Source organism: Nansenia antarctica (genome assembly GCF_963989245.1).
Source record: "Nansenia antarctica genome assembly, chromosome: 2".
NCBI lineage: Eukaryota > Metazoa > Chordata > Actinopteri > Argentiniformes > Microstomatidae > Nansenia > Nansenia antarctica.
In genome coordinates this window covers 12,287,883-12,309,970 of record NC_137675.1, presented here as the reverse complement: position 1 = coordinate 12,309,970, position 22,088 = coordinate 12,287,883, and the positions used below count along the sequence as shown (strand labels likewise).

The window sequence follows — 22,088 nt, the reverse complement described above, 5'->3', positions numbered from 1 at the left end:
CTGCAGGATGTCCTTCATGGATTTGACAGGAGAGTCCCTCTCTTCCATTGTGGAATTATCTTAGTATAATGACAAGTTCTGCCATTGTGGGGATGCATTTACATGTTGTGGTGCATCTTCATCAATAGCTGAGGAAACATTCTGGCTTGTGCTATTCTCCAAACCAATAACATTGTCATCTTTCACAGTTGATGATGCATCCAAAACCTCTTGAACGGACATGTCTATTGCCTTACAATCAGATAACAACTCAAGAGACTTGTCTATTGGAGAATCATGGTTGCTGTTTAGCAATTCTTCCTCACTTGCATCTTTTGAAGTGGGTTCTTCATTGTCAATACTTTCATCTACAGCTAGATCAATGAAGTTGTTACTGAGATTTTGGACATCATCCTCATCACCCGACCCAGATTGAGTAAGATCCACCAATGCAGGAGAGTTTTTGAAATTGGTCTCATGGCTAGGAACGGAGGGACTGAGCTTTCTATCCTTGGATTTCCTGTCAGTTGACGTCACTGTGTTGTGCTGAGCTGGTTTTCGCCTCGTCACACTTGCATATCCAGGAGTGGATCTCCAGCTGCAAGATCAACTTGCAACTGATGCCTTCCTTAAAGGTCTAAAAAAATCTAAAAGTGGCCTATGAAGTGATGAACCGAGATCCATGCTCCCTTGCAGAGGCTCAAAAGTGTGTAGAGGCTCATTAACACAACTTCAAAGCTACGGTGGGACGTGAAACAGAAATAAAGAACAGAACACGACGCATTTCTTGGGCTGATGATGGAGACATCTGTGAGGACTTTACTGACTTTTCAGAAGGGAGACTACATGCAGATCACAAACCACAAGGGCTACAGATTGGCTGCACCAAAAACAAGGGTGAGAGTCTACAGATTCCGGTGACAGTAAACGGCATTCCAACACAGGCTGTGGTGGACACGGGAGCCCAGACAACAGTAATCTCAGAGGAGCTGTATAGGAGTTTCTCTGGAGGTGATCCGACAAGCCTACGTAAGACCTACCTTCTACATTTACATTTTTGGCATTTAGCAGACGCCTTATTCCAAAGCGACTTACAATCAATACATTTGAATACTAAGCATGTGAATCAGCAATCCACCATTCGTTGCAGGAAGAGTAATCTAGCTCGGGCCCGGGGCCACTGATAGAAGGAAAAACCTTCTCCCTATCGCCTTCTACTAAAACGTTTTTTTTTTTTTTTTTTACTGGAGAAACTGAGAAACAGTACAAGTACTTCTAAATGCGGGAGTTGGAGATGGCATGGAAGCAAAACGTGGACTGAACGTCACCTTTAAAATTGCATTTGTAAATTATATACATTACTCCAACGATATCAAAGTACAAGTGAAAAATTAAAGACAGTTCGATAGAACACACTGTAATGAAATAAACATGTACATTTCAAACAATTGCAACATGCATAGACTCAAGTCCCTCTTCCTCACTCTCTTCAGCAGATTCAGCAACATGCATAGACTCCAGTCCCTCTTCCTCACTCTCTTCAGCAGATTCAGCAACATGCAAAGACTCAAGTCCCCCTTCCTCACTCTCTTCAGCATTCTCAGTGTTTAAAGTTTCCCCAGTGGGTTCCTCCTCCTCCATGAGGGACTCCTCATGAGATCCACCTTTCTCACCTCCATCACTTACATCATTAGACTGCTCCTGTGAAACTTCGTCTGTGTTATCTTCTGTGTCACTGAGGTCTTCCACATCTTCAATTACTGATTCCACAAGGGAGCGTCTTGAGGCTACAGAGGTGTTCAATCCAAAGCTTTTCCTGACCTTGAAGGAACTGGTTCTGACAGATTTTGGTGTAGAGGATCCTACACCTTTGAAAGATTCATCCAATCCACTGGTCATCAAGTGGGGTGTCTCCTCATCCTCCTCACTATCATAGATTACTGCTACTCGTTTCTTTTTTCGGACAGATGTAATAAATGAGTTATCTGCGCTGTGGTATGAGTCAGATGCAAGGGAGTCACTGGCAGTTCCTACATTCTGTTCAACAGCTCTATTCTTAGTAGGCCTTTCATCTGGATTTAAACTGTCATCCATCTGGAACCCAGAATTCCCCTCATGGATATCATCCTCCTCTGGAAACATATCAGTAGCACTGTCTTCTAACTGTAAATTGAAGTTTCCTTCAAAAGCCTCAATCCCAGCATCAATTTTCAAAGGTGTGTCTGCATGACTCCCTTGGCTCATCTTGGACATCTGCAGGATGTCCTTCATGGATTTGACAGGAGAGTCCCTCTCTTCCATTGTGGAATTATCTTAGTATAATGACAAGTTCTGCCATTGTGGGGATGCATTTACATGTTGTGGTGCATCTTCATCAATAGCTGAGGAAACATTCTGGCTTGTGCTATTCTCCAAACCAATAACATTGTCATCTTTCACAGTTGATGATGCATCCAAAACCTCTTGAACGGACATGTCTATTGCCTTACAATCAGATAACAACTCAAGAGACTTGTCTATTGAAGAATCATGGTTGCTGTTTAGCAATTCTTCCTCACTTGCATCTTTTGAAGTGGGTTCTTCATTGTCAATACTTTCATCTACAGCTAGATCAATGAAGTTGTTACTGAGATTTTGGACATCATCCTCATCACCCGACCCAGATTGAGTAAGATCCACCAATGCAGGAGAGTTGTTGAAATTGGTCTCATGGCTAGGAACGGAGGGACTGAGCTTTCTATCCTTGGATTTCCTGTCAGTTGACGTCACTGTGTTGTGCTGAGCTGGTTTTCGCCTCGTCACACTTGCATATCCAGGAGTGGATCTCCAGCTGCAAGATCAACTTGCAACTGATGCCTTCCTTAAAGGTCTAAAAAATCTAAAAGTGGCCTATGAAGTGATGAACCGAGATCCATGCTCCCTTGCAGAGGCTCAAAAGTGTGTAGAGGCTCATGAACACAACTTCAAAGCTACGGTGGGACGTGAAACAGAAATAAAGAACAGAACACAACGCATTTCTTGGGCTGATGATGGAGACATCTGTGAGGACTTTACTGACTTTTCAGAAGGGAGACTACATGCAGATCACAAACCACAAGGGCTACAGATTGGCTGCACCAAAAACAAGGGTGAGAGTCTACAGATTCCGGTGACAGTAAACGGCATTCCAACACAGGCTGTGGTGGACACGGGAGCCCAGACAACAGTAATCTCAGAGGAGCTGTATAGGAGTTTCTCTGGAGGTGATCCGACAAGCCTACGTAAGACCTACCTTCTACATTTACATTTTTGGCATTTAGCAGACGCCTTATTCCAAAGCGACTTACAATCAATACATTTGAATACTAAGCATGTGAATCAGCAATCCACCATTCGTTGCAGGAAGAGTAATCTAGCTCGGGCCCGGGGCCACTGATAGAAGGAAAAACCTTCTCCCTATCGCCTTCTACTAAAACTTTTTTCTTTTTTTTTTACTGGAGAAACTGAGAAACAGTACAAGTACTTCTAAATGCGGGAGTTGGAGATGGCATGGAAGCAAAACGTGGACTGAACGTCACCTTTAAAATTGCATTTGTAAATTATATACATTACTCCAACGATATCAAAGTACAAGTGAAAAATTAAAGACAGTTCGATAGAACACACTGTAATGAAATAAACATGTACATTTCAAACAATTGCAACATGCATAGACTCAAGTCCCTCTTCCTCACTCTCTTCAGCAGATTCAGCAACATGCATAGACTCCAGTCCCTCTTCCTCACTCTCTTCAGCAGATTCAGCAACATGCAAAGACTCAAGTCCCCCTTCCTCACTCTCTTCAGCATTCTCAGTGTTTAAAGTTTCCCCAGTGGGTTCCTCCTCCTCCATGAGGGACTCCTCATGAGATCCACCTTTCTCACCTCCATCACTTACATCATTAGACTGCTCCTGTGAAACTTCGTCTGTGTTATCTTCTGTGTCACTGAGGTCTTCCACATCTTCAATTACTGATTCCACAAGGGAGTGTCTTGAGGCCACAGAGGTGTTCAATCCAAAGCTTTTCCTGACCTTGAAGGAACTGGTTCTGACAGATTTTGGTGTAGAGGATCCTACACCTTTGAAAGATTCATCCAATCCACTGGTCATCAAGTGGGGTGTCTCCTCATCCTCCTCACTATCATAGATTACTGCTACTCGTTTCTTTTTTCGGACAGATGTAATAAATGAGTTATCTGCGGTGTGGTATGAGTCAGATGCAAGGGAGTCACTGGCAGTTCCTACATTCTGTTCAACAGCTCTATTCTTAGTAGGCCTTTCATCTGGATTTAAACTGTCATCCATCTGGAACCCAGAATTCCCCTCATGGATATCATCCTCCTCTGGAAACATATCAGTAGCACTGTCTTCTAACTGTAAATTGAAGTTTCCTTCAAAAGCCTCAATCCCAGCATCAATTTTCAAAGGTGTGTCTGCATGACTCCCTTGGCTCATCTTGGACATCTGCAGGATGTCCTTCATGGATTTGACAGGAGAGTCCCTCTCTTCCATTGTGGAATTATCTTAGTATAATGACAAGTTCTGCCATTGTGGGGATGCATTTACATGTTGTGGTGCATCTTCATCAATAGCTGAGGAAACATTCTGGCTTGTGCTATTCTCCAAACCAATAACATTGTCATCTTTCACAGTTTATGATGCATCCAAAACCTCTTGAACGGACATGTCTATTGCCTTACAATCAGATAACAACTCAAGAGACTTGTCTATTGGAGAATCATGGTTGCTGTTTAGCAATTCTTCCTCACTTGCATCTTTTGAAGTGGGTTCTTCATTGTCAATACTTTCATCTACAGCTAGATCAATGAAGTTGTTACTGAGATTTTGGACATCATCCTCATCACCCGACCCAGATTGAGTAAGATCCACCAATGCAGGAGAGTTGTTGAAATTGGTCTCATGGCTAGGAACGGAGGGACTGAGCTTTCTATCCTTGGATTTCCTGTCAGTTGACGTCACTGTGTTGTGCTGAGCTGGTTTTCGCCTCGTCACACTTGCATATCCAGGAGTGGATCTCCAGCTGCAAGATCAACTTGCAACTGATGCCTTCCTTAAAGGTCTAAAAAATCTAAAAGTGGCCTATGAAGTGATGAACCGAGATCCATGCTCCCTTGCAGAGGCTCAAAAGTGTGTAGAGGCTCATGAACACAACTTCAAAGCTACGGTGGGACGTGAAACAGAAATAAAGAACAGAACACGACGCATTTCTTGGGCTGATGATGGAGACATCTGTGAGGACTTTACTCCTACTTCTCGTAGGGTACAGACCCCTCAGTATGTAACTGCTGACCAGTTTGCTACACTAACGGACCAAGTCAAGACCCTCGTACATACAGTAGGGAATCTACAGCTGCAGTTTGAACATCATAAAACTAGAGCAACAACACAACGTCCCTTGTCACTAGAGAGGACACAGAACCATTATCAGGTGCAGCCCGGCCGGATGCGCTCCCAGTCACCAAGCCCAACCCGGGGAGCAGCTGGCCCATGTTATAAATGTGGAGAACAAGGACACTTCAGGAGGGACTGCAGTAGATCGCCGAGCCCAACAGCTGCACGTAACCGCGGTGACAAAGGCCCAGACCAACGGGGGCAGTCAGAAGGGAGACTACATGCAGATCACAAACCACAAGGGCTACAGATTGGCTGCACCAAAAACAAGGGTGAGAGTCTACAGATTCCGGTGACAGTAAACGGCATTCCAACAATGTTTGTTGCTGTCCTGTTGTTTACTTTGTCTACTGTATGTTGTATGTATCGTCTCTGTTGCACTTGAAGCATGAAAGTACCATGCCCAAGACAAATTTCCCCTCGGGGACAATAAAGTATAATCACTCAATCAATCAATCAACACAGGCTGTGGTGGACACGGGAGCCCAGACAATAGTAATCTCAGAGGAGCTGTATAGGAGTTTCTCTGGAGGTGATCCGACAAGCCTACGTAAGACCTACCTTCTAAATGCGGGAGTTGGAGATGGCATGGAAGCAAAACGTGGACTGAACGTCACCTTTAAAATTGCATCCAAAACAATCGACTGGGACGTACACGTAGCCCCCATACGTGACTCTGTCCTCATAGGATTGGATCTGATGAAGACTCATGATGTTGTCATCCACACCCGTGGTAAGGTGTTCATCGGTAACGAACTTGTGCCCTCCAAAATAGTACGAGGGGATGGATCAGACTATCATGTTGCCAGAGTGACCCTAGGAGAGACTACCACCATACCACCTACATCTGAATGTGTGGTCTGGGGCGAGGTGGAAGAACCAAGGCCAGGTGTTCCAGCTCTACTAGAGCCTTTGAACATCACAGAAAATGTAGTCTCCGGGAGTGTTGTTACCACTATGGAGAAGCGGGTGCCAGTCCGGCTATGCAACTTCTCGACCAGCAAAGCGGCCCTGCCAAGAGGAGCATGCCTTGGACTCTTAGTTGAAGCTTATCCTGAGGAGCCATCATGTTCACCTGAGCAAAGTGTGGAGCCCATCATAGAGGGAGAGTCAGAGAGTGTGCCATCACTGGTGGTTGGAAGAGTAGCAGCAATCTCTGAACTACCTGAACATCTCCAAAGCCTGGTTGGTGCTACTAGTGAGGCACTCAGTGAGGAGCAACAAGAACAATTTATCCAACTGCTAGTGACCTACCAATCCCTCTTTGCCAAAAGTGATTCCGACCTGGGTTACATGTCTGCTGTCACACACAAGATTGACACAGGATCGGCTAAGCCTGTGCGCCAGCGAGTGAGAAGGGCACCTCTTGGATTTCAAAGTGAAGAGCAAACACATCTTCAAGACATGCTTAAAGCCGGTGTCGTTACACCATCATCATCGGAGTGGGCCTCTCCGGTCGTCTTAGTACGCAAGAAGGATGGAGGAGTACGGTGGTGCATAGATTACCGCGGCTTGAACAGTCTGACGGTAAAGGACGCATATCCTTTGCCCAAGATTGAAGAGTGTCTTGATGTTCTTGGGGAAGCTACAATGTTCTCAACACTTGACCTTCAGTCTGGCTATTGGCAGATAGCAGTGGATGACCAAGACCGCGGGAAGACAGCATTCATCACCAAATGGGGCCTCTATGAATACACCTGCATGCCATTTGGGCTCTGCAATGCCCCAAGCACCTTTCAGAGGGCAATGGAACTCGTCCTCAGGGGACTCCAGTGGGAAACATTACTGATCTACCTTGACGACGTCATTGTCATTGGCAGGGGAGTGGATGAAAGCCTGGACCGGCTCGCACAGGTCTTCAAGTGTCTCCACAGCTATGGGTTGAAGCTGAAGCCTTCTAAATGTCACTTGCTTCAAGAGGAAGTTCTCTTCCTGGGCCACATTGTGAGTGGAGATGGGATCTGCCCAAACCCAGCTCTGGTCAGGGATGTACAGCGCTGGGAGCCACCCAACAACCTGAAGGAGCTGCAAGCTTTTCTTGGACTGTGTAACTACTACCGCAAGTTTGTTCCAGCTTTTGCAGAACTGGCAAGCCCTCTCCACAGCCTTTCAAAGAAGGGGGCTACATTCCTGTGGACAAATGAGCACCAAGATGCTTTTACAAAGCTGAAAGAAAAACTGACAACTACACCAGTGCTGGGATACCCCACTGTTGGAGGCAAGTACATTCTAGACACTGACGCCTCGAACCACAGTATTGGAGCTGTTCTGTCACAACTCCAGTGGGGAGAAGAGCGAGTCCTAACATACGCCAGCAGCCATCTTACACCAGCTCAGCAGAGGTACTGTGTTACCAGACGTGAGTTACTTGCTGTCGTTCCGCCACTACCTACTGGGCAAGAAGTTTCTGCTACGAACAGATCATGCCAGTCTCACCTGGCTGTTTCGGTTCAAATACCCTGAAGGTCAGTTGGCTCGCTGGCTGGAAGAGTTGAGCCAATATGACTTTGACATAGAGCATCGAGCGGGCCGGCAGCACTGCAATGCTGATGCCATGTCAAGGCAAACCAGAGAACATTCAGACAAATGTGACTGTTACCAAGCTGGAAAAAACTTGTCTGATCTACCATGTCAAGGATGTAAGTACTGCCGAAGACTTCATGAGCAGTGGACAAGATTTGAAGACAATGTTGATGATGTTGTGCCGCTGGCAGTTAGGAGTATTGAGTCTGGTGAGACCAGTGGTGATAACACTCAGTCGATGGAAACAGGTCCACCACATACAACCATGCTGGAGACTCCAGTAGTTAACTGGCTGCAGTCAGTCAGATTGGAAGAGCTTGCCAAACTTCAGAAAGCTGATCCTGTCCTCTCCACCCTCCACACATGGAAAGAATCAGGGACACTGCCTACTAAAGATCAGGTGATGCTTGAGAGCCCTGCAGTGAGGAAGTTCTGGCTCTGCTGGCCTCAGGTCATGCTGCAGCAAGGAGTTCTCTACTACTCCTGGGAGAGAGTAGGAGCCCAACACCCAACCGTGTTGCTACTAGTTCCAGCTTCCATGCAAAGAGAGGTCCTGCAGGCTTGCCATAATCCTCCTCAATCTGGTCATCTTGGGGAAGCAAAAACACTGGAGCGCTTACGCCAGAGCTATCACTGGTATGGAATGGGTGAAGAAGTCCATCTGTTTGTGAAGAGATGCCAGCACTGCAATGCATGCAAAACTACGGGACCAGTGAAACGAGCCAAGTTGCAAAGCTACCAAGCTGGAGCACCTTTGGACCGTCTCCATGTAGACATCCTCGGGCCATTCCCTGTATCCAGCTCTGGAAACAAGTACATTCTCGTCATAATTGACCAGTTTACTCGATGGGTCGAAGCCTTTGCTGTTCCTGACCAAGGGGCGGAAACAACAGCAAGGAGGCTTGTGTATGACTTTATCGCGCGATTTGGAGCCCCCCTCGAGTTGCACACTGACCAAGGTCGCAATTTTGAGAGTTCCCTGTTCCAGAATGTATGCAAGCTCCTACAGATCACAAAGACAAGGACCACCCCCTACCACCCTGCCTCTAACGGACAGGTGGAAAGGTTCAACAGAACTTTACTCCAGATGATCCGGTGCTACGTGGACCAGAACCAAAAGAACTGGGATGAGCATCTGTCACTACTCACCTCAGCCTACCGCAGCTCATGCCATGCAATCACAGGGTTCACACCTAACAGGCTCATGTTTGGCCTAGAAGTTCATCAACCACAGGATATCCAGTCTGGGGCTGCAGAACTCAAATCTGACCGAATGGAGGTAGCAGATTTCCTTCATAACCTGGGAGAAGGACTTAAGGAGGCACAAAGCACAGCGAGGGAGCACCTCCGCACTGCACAAGAACGTCAGAAGAAGATGTATGATGTCCGAGCACAAGAACATTCTTAAAGCGTTGGAGATTTGGTGTATGTAAAGGATGACACGAAAAAGAAGGGACTAAGCCCCAAGCTTCAAGCACCTTGGAAGGGCCCCTTGATTGTGGCTGGATGCCGTGGTCCTGTCCTCTACGATATTCAAGGGTTGAAGCGCAGAAAGATAATGCACCATGATCGGCTTAAACCATAGAATAGTGAGGTGGTCCCTGCTGGGATAAAACGTCAAAGGAGTCAAGTGCTGCAGCAGTGCCAAGACCCAGCTACACAGCTACCTGAAGAGGATGTCCCGTTGGTACCAGAGCTGCCACTACAGAAAGACAATGATAAAGATCCAGCAGGGGAAGGAGCTTCTCGAGAGTCATGTGATCAAGAGGAGAAACCTCATCTCAAAGCTCCAAGGTGTCAGCAGGAAAAAAGACAAGAGGACACTCCAAAAAATACTGTTAAAACATCTAAGGGACGCATGGTTAATAAGCCAGAGAGATTCAGGAACTAGTTATTGAAAGAGAGACTGTTTAGTTTGTCTGCAGATTGGTTTATCTGTAGTTTATAGCAGCTATAGCGCATCTCACAAGATGCAACTCAATGCGCTTCAATCAAGACATCATTGCTGTTTGCACTTTATCGCAAGTGCTCTTTCAACATTGTCTCTATGGTCTTTCAGCTTCCTTTTCTGTTCTTTGCTCAAATTTTCGACCATATAATGGTGAGATACAAATAAAACTTGAATTGATTTGATCCCTTGTACACTTTTTTGGGCATTTGTGTTGCAACACACCTGTACATTCTGCACTCTACCCTGTTAGGCCCTTATTTTACTCTAGACAGAAGGGTTGTAACACTTGTTATTAATTCCATTTGGTATACCTCATAAACTTTCTTGCATTTCTGGTGTTTGCATTTTACATATTCTAAATATATGCTATCTACATGTCGCACTGGATGGGGTTAGTGCTGTTGACTCATCAGAAAGTAAAGACTAATTCACAGAGTGTATGAAGATTCCAGTAAGGGTTTTGTGAAGGAGCCCTAGTGCTGTTGACTCATCAGAAATAGAATGTTTTATTTAGCTCATCAGTGGGCACTCAGCACCATGGACACCTCCAGCCCAGCACCTTGCACCACGGTTCCTGCCCTGCTCCATGGATTACAACGATGATCGCCTGAAGTCCTTTGCCTGACCCCTCAAACCTGTAAAAAAAAATTAAGTCCCACACCTGGGGTCATTGACATTCTTTTATTTATATACAGTTAGGTCTGGAAGTATTTGGACAGTGACACAATTTCCATAATTTGGGCTCTGTATGCCACCACAAATCAACTCAGACCTTTTACCTGCTTAATTGATAAAGAAATAATGAAGGAATATGAATGAATGGTCTTTATTGTCATTGCTATAGTACAGGTACCAAACAACGAAATTTCCAGTGCTAGGAAAGAAAAAAAAAACTAAAAAAAACACAAGAAGGGAAGGAGCTGGTTTACATAAAGAAATAAAGGCTATGTACACTATCCACTATACTATACTGTACAGATAGACGACTAGGGTTGTCATATTGCACATAGGGTTAGGATATAGAATATATCCTAACCCTATAGAATAAATAGCCCACACTGGCCCATGAAACAGCTTTTGAGTCAATTGTCTAATTACATTTGGTTATTATATATAAAACAGCTATAATTCATAAACCCTTCCTTCAATTTGGATGTGAATACCCTTAACCTAAAGCTGAGAGTCTGCACTTTAAGCCCAGTAAATTCTGTTGGAAATCTCATATAAGATACGTTAGATCCAAAGTATCAAGGAGTATTGCAGTATTGTGCAGGGCAAAACATATTCTGGAACAGTGGATGTTGTATACTCTCTATATTGTTGTCTTGTCTTACCCTATTTGAGTTACTGTGTGGAGATATGGGGAAATGAATATAAAAGCACTTTAAACCCATTGATTACACTACAGAAAAAAGCTATGAGGATTGTACATAAGGTCGGATATCGTGATCACACTAATAACTTGTTCCTAATGTCAAATGCCTTAAAGCTCATGGACTTATTCAAATTTAAATTGGCACAGTTAATGTATAAAGCAAAGACTCAAGAACTCCCACGTAACATTAACAAATGATTTATAGAGAGGGATAAGGGGAGAGGTCATTTGAGAGGTAACCACAACTTTCACAAGGGTTAAGCTCGCACCCATCTCAGGAGCAGGTGCATATCATTCTACGGAGTTACCATATGGAATGGGCTAGAGGAAAATATGAAGGAAAGCAGAAATATTGCTCTATTTAAAAAAAGGTTTAAATTATTTTTAATGAAAAAGTATTAGAACGGATGATACTGAAATATATGTATTAATTAATTGGATTATATAATGTAAGCATAATTGTTAAGTATAAACAGGGGTAGGACAGGCTTCTTCCTACTCCTTTTCGAACAATTGATAGGACTGTACTCTACATATTAGTTATTTGTTATTTATTATTTTTATTTTTAAATCATGTTCGAAATAAAGATTCATTCATTCATTCATATGCATTATATGACTGTAACTTGTGTATGACTGTAACTAAGATGTTTTGGTAAACAGCTAAAATAACACAAATTCTGTCTGTGACCAAATATATGGGCCTAACTGTAGAATCCATTGCTGGAAATGTGTTCATTTGGTTTCCACCGTAGTAAGGCGATGACGTAGTCTATGCAAATATGCAGGCGCGGTATGATGACGCGCTCCAACCACTCCAACCAAATATGGTCCATCAAGTTTCCGGGTGATAGGCGTGATGTCCGCAGCTGGATGACTTTTGGAGACACTTTGGTTGCCCTCACACAACAGGAAGAAGAATCAGAGACGCCGGAAATAAGTCACCATAACAGACGCAGGAGAAGACGCCTAGCAGCGAGACACATCTGGTTGTATTGGATCTCTACATCGATAGTTAACTGGCAGCTCATTTCAAGTGCTTAGCTAATAGCTAGAGTTTTGATCATATCCGATTTCTCTGTTGGACGGCGAGAGGACTAGTTTTCAAGATGGGGGGAGGTGATCTCGTAAGTATTAGCAAGGAATGCTAGCTAGCGCATCGACAACATGCGTTTGTTTGTACTTTTACTAGTGTAGCTAACTATTCTGTTTGTTTATACTTTTTTTTTCTCTTGTTTTTTTTACTGTAGATAACTATTCTGTTTGATTATACTTGTATTACTGTAGATAGCTATTCTGTTTGTTTATACTTTTACTAGTGTAGCTAAAGTCTCAGTATAAGTCGTATAAGCAGTGTATAAGTCTCCTATACTGTAGCCTAGCAAGGTAGCTTTATCCAATAGTTATCAGGATCATCTGTTGTTGATGTAAGAATACTCACAGGAGGAGAAGGATTGAAATGAATGATGTGTACAATAAAATGTACACATGAACAATTGCATACATAAACGTATTATTAAGATGGACAGCCCCCATAATAGTACACCCACAACATCTGTAGTGAACAGCTATAATTACATTGCACAGCTAGCTATCCAGCTGTCACATATTTACATTTTATGAAGCCGCTCCTATTCAAAACTGGACAACAGTAGCCAAAGACACAAGTAGAGACTTGTGGAGGTAGAAATCAGAGAATTCTCAGTGTAATGAATGGAATGAGGAATTGTATGAAACACACATGTTCCATACATTACAATGAGCCTTTCCTCCGATTAGCCTCCACCAGCCTCCCCAGATCTCTGACACATGCTGGAATGTCATGTCAGATATACAGACACAATGTAGAATCCTCTTTGGCTAGTGTTGTGTTCATACCTTTATACATTCATTCTATTACATTGCTTTCATTATTTCATTATAACATTGAATTATTGTATAATGCATAGTGTGGTTTTACCTGCTGTAATTGAATCCTCACTCTCTAACATAAGGAATCAATACATCTATATATTGTATGCTACGCCCAATGCATTGTGGTTTTCGAGATATACAGCATGGCTACTAAAGTAACTGTTCCCCTGTTCCTCTGCTTCTGCATCTGACTAGCTTCAGCTACACAACAGCTAGACTGGGTGTATTACGTTACAACCGATTGCAACTACAATCTCTCTGGATACTTTTGATCAGTCACGTTTTGATTTTCTCCTTCCCCAGAATTTGAAGAAGAGCTGGCATCCCCAGACTATGAAAAACATTGAGCGCGTGTGGAAAGCAGAACAGAAACACGAGGCAGAGGCAAAGAAGATCGAGGAGCTTCAGAAGGAGTTGAGAGAGGAACGAGCTCGAGAGGAGATCACGAGATTCGCTCAGGAGAGTGGAGCTCTCAAGTACGTCTCCCTCTCTCCTTCCTGACCCCTTGAAATAAGTGGCTTGTTGTGATGCCATTTGATGCCATTCCTCATCACATGCATTACAATGAGCCCGTCCTACGCTTTCTACCCGCACCAGCCTACACTGTTCCATGGCTGCCCTTGTAGTAAATGACAGAATCAGAACAGAGACATAGTTGACAATGATTTAATTGTCTTTAGGTCTTAGAAAAGCGCTATATGAATTCAATGTATTATTATAATGATACTCAATGGCTCCTCATGCAGGAAGAAAGATGACCGGCTGGACTGGATGTACCAGGGCCCTGGTGGTCAGGTGTCCAGGGATGAGTACCTGATGGGCCGCCCCATCGACAAGCAGATCACAGAGCAGTACGAGGAGCCAGAGAGCGGGCCCTCCTCCCAGACAGGCCTCCTGCCCGGCTCCATCTTCAACCCTGCCACCCCAGCCTCCACCCTCGACATGGCTGCTAAGATCAGAGAGGACCCCCTGTTCGACATCAAGTCAGTTTAGCTCCCCCACTCTCTTTGATATCGAAGTTATTTTTCTTTCTTCTAACTGTTATATAAGGGCCATGACATTGGTTTGTAAGCGCCTCTCCTAATGAGCTTATTTTAATTCTGAATTCCTTCGTTTCCAAGGAAACGGGAGGAGGAGAAAAAGAGAGAGGTGCTAACGAACCCAGTGAAGATGAAGATGATCAAAGAAATGGTAAGTAATTGATGCCTCTGAAACCAACCAATAGAGTGCTATTTTGATTTTGGGATCTCTGGGAGATTGAAGTCGGTATGTTTGGGTTTACGAGGAGCACTTGAACACACCATGAATCCTTTAGGACTACATAGGGATATGGAGTAGGGATGTTGGAAACCAGGCTTTCTAAAACAATGAGGCTTTTCAGGCAGTTGTGTTGGAAAATATTTTGTTATTCAAAGCCTTGCTTTAGTGATGGCAGCATCTGTTGGCAGCAGCAGTTATAGCAGCCCAAAAAGTTCAGAACTAGTGTCTGCTGAAATGCAGCTTCACAGGTCATTAATCTGGTGGGAATGACGGTTTGAACTGTAGAGAAAATGTATCTGAAAACAAGTGATTTAGTATTTTTGAGAAAGCTACAGAACACCTGTGTGGTTGGCTTGCTGGATTGCAACATCCCCAGTTAGCGAGGTTGTTCTAAACCCTCTCATTTTGCTTCCTTCCTTCAGCTGCGTCAGAATCTAGAAAAGAAAGACAAGAAGAAGAAGAGGAAGAAGGACAAGAAGGAGAAAAGGGAGAAGAGGGAAGAGAAAGAGAGGAGGAAAGAAAAGAAGCACCACAAGAGGAGGAGCTCCAGTTCAGAGGAGGAAGACAAGAAACACAGTCACAGGTATGGTACACATCAGGGAAGGCTGGTGGAGGTAGAAATCTGAGGATGGTCCAAACACATGTAACCGGGCAACAGCCTGACCCACACAAAAAGATGAAAAATGCTGTATTTTGTTGGTATTCTTATTTATATGTCTGATTTGTATTCTGTATTTCTTTCTTCATTCTTAGGCACCGCTCAAAACATGAAAACTCATCAGACAGCCACTCTCCTTCCCACCACCTGCCTGGCTATGGGCTACAGGTCAGTACGCTTTCTTATCTCAGTCAGTTACAATAAGACAGCCACTCTCCTTCCCACCACCTGCCTGGCTATGGGCTACAGGTCAGTACGCTTTCTTATCTCAGTCAGTTACAATAAGACAGCCACTCTCATTCCCACCACCTGCCTGGCTATGGGCTACAGGTCAGTACGCTTTCTTATCTCAGTCAGTTACAATAAGACAGCCACTCTCATTCCCACCACCTGCCTGGCTATGGGCTACAGGTCAGTACGCTTTCTTATCTCAGTCAGTTACAATAAGCGGTGACATCTTTATTGAGTGTGACCTCCATGTTGTACTATTTCAAAGCAGCCTTTCTCTACGGCAGTGTTTAGTTCTAGTCCTTCACTAGCACGTCTGATTCAACTGGTCAACAAATCATCCCCTCGGCTAGTTGAATTAGGATGCTCACTACCTTCGACATGCCCTCAGTTTGCACCTGAAATTCAGCCTGATGCTGTACAATTGCTTTGTTGAAAACAGCGAATCTCACTCTACCTAACCCTTAAGCTCACCGTCACTTTACTCAATACTACCTCTCACACCCACTGCCACCGAGTGTAAAACTCATGACATTGTACTGTACTGTTTATTTTATTGACTGTTTGTACTGCTAATTGTATGTCTGTATTTGTCACTTATGTCTTGTACTATTGGCACTTTTTATCTTGACTTATGCCTATTGCCTTATTGTCTTGCTGCAATGTCAGGAACCGAAGCCCAAGAATGTTACTCTCTTACACTTGTGTAATGTGACGTAACAATATAACCTGAAACGTGAAACTCTGTCTTTCTCTTTCAGCTTCCGTCCGGGAGGCACCATAATTCCTCCTCAGGTCCTCCCCACCACTCGGGGCGCCGTTCTCAGGAGAGGAGCCGCTCCCGCTCTCACTCCCCCCACAGGACGGACAGGAACGGCCACTCCTCCCACAGAGAAACAGAGGTGAAGTCACAGCGCCCCAAAGCCCCCGAGCCCCCAGCTCGCTACCAGAGACAGCACGGCAACAACAACTCCAAGTAAGACGTCAATTCAACTGGTTTCCATTGTCAACATCCCAATCCACCCCTAGCTCCAACCGCAACCCCTTCGGAATTTGTGGAGATCTGAAAGGATTGGTTATTTTATTAATGTAGTCCTGTAAAGCACATTATATTGCATCTGCGTATGGATTGTGCTGTATGAGTATGCTATATGAAGTCTGTGGTGTAGGCTCAACCTCCCCAAGACATCTTAGGTTGGAGGATAAACTAATGTATTCTACTCCTCTTCTAGACGCCTCTCAGCTGAAGAGCTGGAGAAGAAGAGACAACAGATGATGGACTTTGCCAAGCAGAGAGACGAGGAGAGGGAGAGCAACGTTAAGAGATACAAGCGGCAGGAGGAGCAGGAGACGGCGCGCGCTAAAGGGGGCAAGCATGACCCTCATGCTGGCTTCATCCAGTAAGTGTCACACACACAACATAAATATCAGTGCCCTGTTAAGATATCTGGTCCTCATAATTGATTACAAAAAAAAGATATCTGGTCCTCTGATGCTGTTCCTCCTGTCCTCCTTCCAGCAATATGAAGCTGGAGAGTGCCTCCACCTCTTCCCTGGAGGACCGGGTCAAGAGAAACATCCACTCCATCCAGAGGACCCCTGCCTCTCTGGAGAAGAACTTCATGAGGAGATGAGGCCTCCCTCCCTCCCTCTACCGCCTCTGTGGATAAGAACTTCATGAGATGAGGCCTCTCCCCCTCCCCTTACTGGAGAAGAACGTCATGATGGTGTGTGTGTGTGTGTGTGTGTGTGTGTGTGTGTGTGTGTGTGTGTGTGTGTGTGTGTGTGTGTGTGTGTGTGTGTGTGTGTGTGTGTGTGTGTGTGTGTGTGTGTGTGTGTGTGTGTGTGTGTGTGTGTGTGTGTGTGTGTGTGTGTGTGTGTGTGTGTGTGTGTGTGTGTGTGTGTGTGTGTGTGTGTGTGTGTGTGTGTGTGTGTGTGTGTGTGTGTGTGTGTGTGTGTGTGTGTGTGTGTGTGTGTGTGTGTGTGTGTGTGTGTGTGTGTGTGTGTGTGTGTGTGTGTGTGTGTGTGTGTGTGTGTGTGTGTGTGTGTGTGTGTGTGTGTGTGTGTGTGTGTGTGTGTGTGTGTGTGTGTGTGTGTGTGTGTGTGTGTGTGTGTGTGTGTGTGTGTGTGTGTGTGTGTGTGTGTGTGTGTGTGTGTGTGTGTGTGTGTGTGTGTGTGTGTGTGTGTGTGTGTGTGTGTGTGTGTGTGTGTGTGTGTGTGTGTGTGTGTGTGTGTGTGTGTGTGTGTGTGTGTGTGTGTGTGTGTGTGTGTGTGTGTGTGTGTGTGTGTGTGTGTGTGTGTGTGTGTGTGTGTGTGTGTGTGTGTATCAGTTGCCAGGACTACCCCCTCTGGCTCATTGTTAAGCATGGAATTGAACTTGGGACACCATTCCCCATTCCGTTCCATGCATTACAATGACCCCGTCCTCCGATTTCTCCCTCCACTAGCCTCCCCCTCAGATGCAACCTTGCATTTGAATGAATGAATGAATGGTCTTTATTGTCATTGATATAGTACAGGTACCAAACAACGAAATGTATTGCATTGTGTATTTGTTCCCTGTCCTCCTTGAACTCAGGTCTAGTAAACTGCCACTATTCTGTTGCCCTGACCAAAGCATGACGCGCACTCAGTGTAACAGCCAGGGTTATGGTAATTTCATTTTAAATTCAGTCAGTTCTGGAAGTAAATTGAAATTAAAATTTCAATTCTTGTAAATACAGCCTTTATTTTGATCTGTTTTCTGAGGCTTTTGATATCAGAGGTTTTTCCTCAATGTTTTAATTTAAAATTTAAATCACTTTTTAAATCACCTGAATTAACTGAATTTAAATCAAATTCACCCCAACCGTGGTAATGACCTAATGCACCACCACCAGCAAAAGCCATACTATCTCCTAAATGAACCCTGTAGGTTGTTCACCATAGGAATCAACAATCGATATTGTCTTTTCATGGTTCAGGTTAATATTATTGGAACTTTTATCCCACACAACCACCTTTTGTAAATTATCATTTTGAAATGTGTTGTATTGTTGTAAAGGAGAAGACTTGTGTATCTTAATAAAAACGAGTTCCTATAGCTCTGTTAGGAGCTGGGCACTCACAAACAACATGCTGTTTCTAATTAGTAGTGAAATATATGGGATTGACTGTCTCAATGTTCAAACAAAAACTGGTTTCTCTTGATTATACTTACGATATTGTTACTGTTTCATATTATTAACATTTAACTCAATACACAATAAGATGTCCTGTCTACGAAAATTGCAATAACATTTAGAATTAGAATTCTAGTGTACCATCTTATTTTATGTTGACAGTGGAGACATTGATGGGGGCAGGGTGCACTGCCCATATGTAGCAGACTTATTGCATTGTGTATTTAAATTGATTTGATATTGTTGACACAAGAACTTTCACTTTAATTTTCGAGTCTGCGAGTGGTTTAGCTCTAGACTGGCTTGTGTCGCCCCTTTAAAAGAAATGCCATATAAACAGCTAATTTATGTGTGTAAGAGCTTCTAATGCTAACATAAGGTCTAGTTTTGGTGGGGCACAATACTATATTCTTTCATAGGGCCCAAAATTCTACCAGCGTTCCTGCGACAAGAATGACAAAGGGCCCCTTGAGCTCTTGGGCCTGGTAGGCCCATTCGGTAATGTCTTTGGCTAGATGCAGGGAAGAGTGTGAAAGGTGGTATTGAATGTGTCACTGTCACCTTAATTACTCCAATGACAATGTAACTCTCTCAAGTAAAACTTTCATTTGTAGGCTAGGCTGGTGCAACCTCATGATGGGTATATGGTGCGCAAATTAGAGTATTATACCCGGGTAGGGTATGTAAATAGCCTAAACCTATTGATGTTACCTTGAGCTGGGTGAATAGAATATGAATGACAGTCATCCAATATGTTGCTAATTCACATTTATATTCTCACACCAATGAAATGAAAAATGCAATTCCAGAAACTTACACAAGTCATTATAGGGTTTATTGTTCATACAAAAAAAGCGTGTGTGTTGGTAGAGATGTCGGGTTGAAGCTGGAGGGGGAGGTAGAGGGTATCTAATCCATTCTGGCCTTCAGGGTACGTGTGGTGATCTTGTCTTTTTCACTGAGAGAGGGGAAGAGAGGAGAGGAATCCATCTATATATGTATATAGACATAATGTGTATATACAATGTGTATAAATAGACATAACTCGAGCGTTAATATGAGTGGATGACTTACATGACGTGCACGATGACTCCCATGCCCGACACGGCATCCCTGTCCACGGCGTTCAGCATGGCCTGGGAGATGGTCTCAAACAGGTCCTCTGCTTCCTGCAAGAGCCCATCACATACAGAATACGTCATGAGTGAAAGCTGTCAGGGATTGACGCCTTGGTCTGGACGCAGTGGATGGCAGTTTGTTACATCATCATTTGACAAGAGGGAGTAAATCCCCCTCCACTCCACTGTTCTGACCATGTTGTTTGTGTCAGTGCAAGTCATTCGATTTTCACAATGAATGACAAACAGTGGTTTTGTAACCAATTTTGTTTGAATGATTCAACTTGAGCTGTAGCTACTATTACTGTAGTTGTGATGCTTCCGCTACAGCTCAACTTGGCAACAAACCACTCAAACCACATGGGTTACATAAGAGGATTTGCTTTTCAAAATGGATGGCAGTGAACAGTGGGTTGTATGTCTGCTGCTCCCAGTCTGTAATTGTGTGTATGTATGTATGTATGTGCGTCTGGGGTTGGGTACTTAGAGCAAAATAGTTGCTGTAATAAAAAAATAAAATAAAAATATATATATTGTCTTGTTTGAGCTTGTCTTGTATGAGCTACACACAGTAAGAAAAAAGTGATCAGAGATTTGCAGTGAGCTACAATACTAATACAATCAATGATTATCATAACAGAATCTTGTCATTTATATGACACGGTTTATATCAATGCATATAGTATACAAACAAACATCTTACCATCTCAGGTTCCCACAGAGATTCACACATGCCGTACATCTGCCAAAGTCCTCTGTCACCATGGGGCAGCCAATCAGATCCAAGGAACAGATGAAGGGCTCGAAGGTCTTGGGGTCCAGACCAGCGATCACGGGTTCGATGAAGTAAGGCCCAAACCTGAGGGAGGGGGGGTTACTTTAGAACAGGGCTGTCCGTTTCACACAGAACTAGAGATGGCTTATATAGCCTGGCACTATGATCTATGACAATGGCTTCCTTATTCCATTCATTACAATAAGTGCATCCTCCGATTTCTGCCTCCACTGGCACACACAAATCTGGGGCGACAAGGACAGAAGAACTACATTTCCCATCGTTAGAGACTCACCTCCTCTCGTACAGTAGGTTGGAGACCATGCTCATGAAGGTCTTGGGCTTGATCTGACGACCCTCCTTCAGCTCATACAAGTTCAGCCTGAACTTGAGCCTCTGGGAACTGAAAGAGGGCATAGGGAGCAGAATAATTACTTTCACAGACAGCTTGGAAACACAGATACTGTTATATATTCTCAGATACTTTGGAAGGAAGAATAGGACAGAAGAGGACAGACTTAAATGGTCGCTGTGAAAATCTATTTTGATTGACGTGTTGTATTTAAGATGGTAGCTGTATGAAGACGACTGTATAGTTGAAATTCAAACTCGAGTAGTCTTTCCAGGCAGGGAGGCACACTCACACTGTCTGCACGTCGGTGGCCAGCCCGGCCAGGCCGATGTAGAGTCTGTCTCCCATGGGGAAGATCTTCTGGAAGTCCGTGGTGACCATCTGAGCCTGGACGCCGAACCTCCGGTCAGCTGCGACGGCGACACACTGCTTCCCCCGCATCGCCATGACGGCGCCACCGTTATAGGACATAATAGACTGCAAAGAAGTGAAAGAGACAGTGACAAGATGAGAAATAAACCACGACTCGAACACAAAGTACTAGCTAGCACACTTGTACCTGCTGACATAGTTGTCAACCACGACCTGCTGACATAGTTGTCAACCACGACCCTCCGTTGTAAAGAAGGCCGTCACCGTCACGCCGGGTGAACGACAGAGCTAGATATACATCTTCATATCAACAACGTAGAGATCTATCCATCCATTACTGAGGATTCAACAAGTCATCGATACTGACATCCCAGCGTTAGTTAGCTAGCCGTGCTAGCCGTTTGCCTAGCTACTTAGCTTAGCAGGTTTTGTACAGCGATTTGCAAACTACAGACACGTACTATGTAGACCGTACTACATATCTAGTAACATCATTGTGAGAAACATGTTACCATTGTGAATGCGTTGAAGTGTCCCCCTTTAGCCTTTGAATCGTCTTATTAATGTAGACTGGTTGCTAATGTGAATGACTCCGGGTAACAGCTCCACAGTGACTACACGGTTTGGAACAACTGAAAGCTGCCAACCCTGATGCGTCATACGTCACTGTATACCAGACGATGGTTGGCTCACAGAAAAGTACCGGTCGTTGTCATTGGTGGTCTCCATTGGTGGTTGGCGCCCTGTGCCTAGGTTGGTTGAAGCGTGGTAAAGTGAAAGAAAATGCATCATGCAGATGCTTGGGATGTTATGGACCCAGTTGTTGAAAAGATGCTTTTTCTGACAAAAGAACACATGATTAGTAGGGCTATACAATGTCCATGATCCTCTACCATAAATGTGTTATTATCACAATCTTTGTGATGATGTTGTGAGGGTCTATTTGAAAATATTCAAATTGTAAAAGTGCTGGACAAGAGACACTATTTATG

At 44.1% G+C, this 22,088-nt stretch overlaps 2 protein-coding genes across 2 annotated transcripts; one reads left to right on the top strand and one right to left on the bottom strand.

Annotated features, from left to right (window-relative positions):
* The first annotated feature begins 12,258 nt into the window (after positions 1 to 12,258).
* On the top strand, positions 12,259 to 17,070 carry cwc25 (CWC25 spliceosome associated protein homolog). Its single transcript, XM_080524813.1, has 9 exons — positions 12,259 to 12,385; positions 13,476 to 13,648; positions 13,919 to 14,155; positions 14,294 to 14,363; positions 14,855 to 15,015; positions 15,186 to 15,258; positions 16,080 to 16,294; positions 16,551 to 16,718; positions 16,838 to 17,070. The coding sequence occupies exons 1-9, from the start codon at positions 12,368 to 12,370 to the stop codon at positions 16,950 to 16,952; spliced, it is 1,230 nt and encodes a 409-aa protein (XP_080380939.1). The 5' UTR covers positions 12,259 to 12,367; the 3' UTR covers positions 16,953 to 17,070.
* A 2,227-nt stretch (positions 17,071 to 19,297) lies between these two features.
* psmb3 (proteasome 20S subunit beta 3) lies at positions 19,298 to 21,734 on the bottom strand. Its single transcript, XM_080522579.1, is given in 7 exon segments — positions 19,298 to 19,437; positions 19,554 to 19,648; positions 20,301 to 20,344; positions 20,347 to 20,456; positions 20,668 to 20,775; positions 21,017 to 21,201; positions 21,609 to 21,734. Coding segments are annotated over 7 exon segments (594 nt in total). The 5' UTR covers positions 21,612 to 21,734; the 3' UTR covers positions 19,298 to 19,388.
* Positions 21,735 to 22,088: the final 354 nt, after the last annotated feature.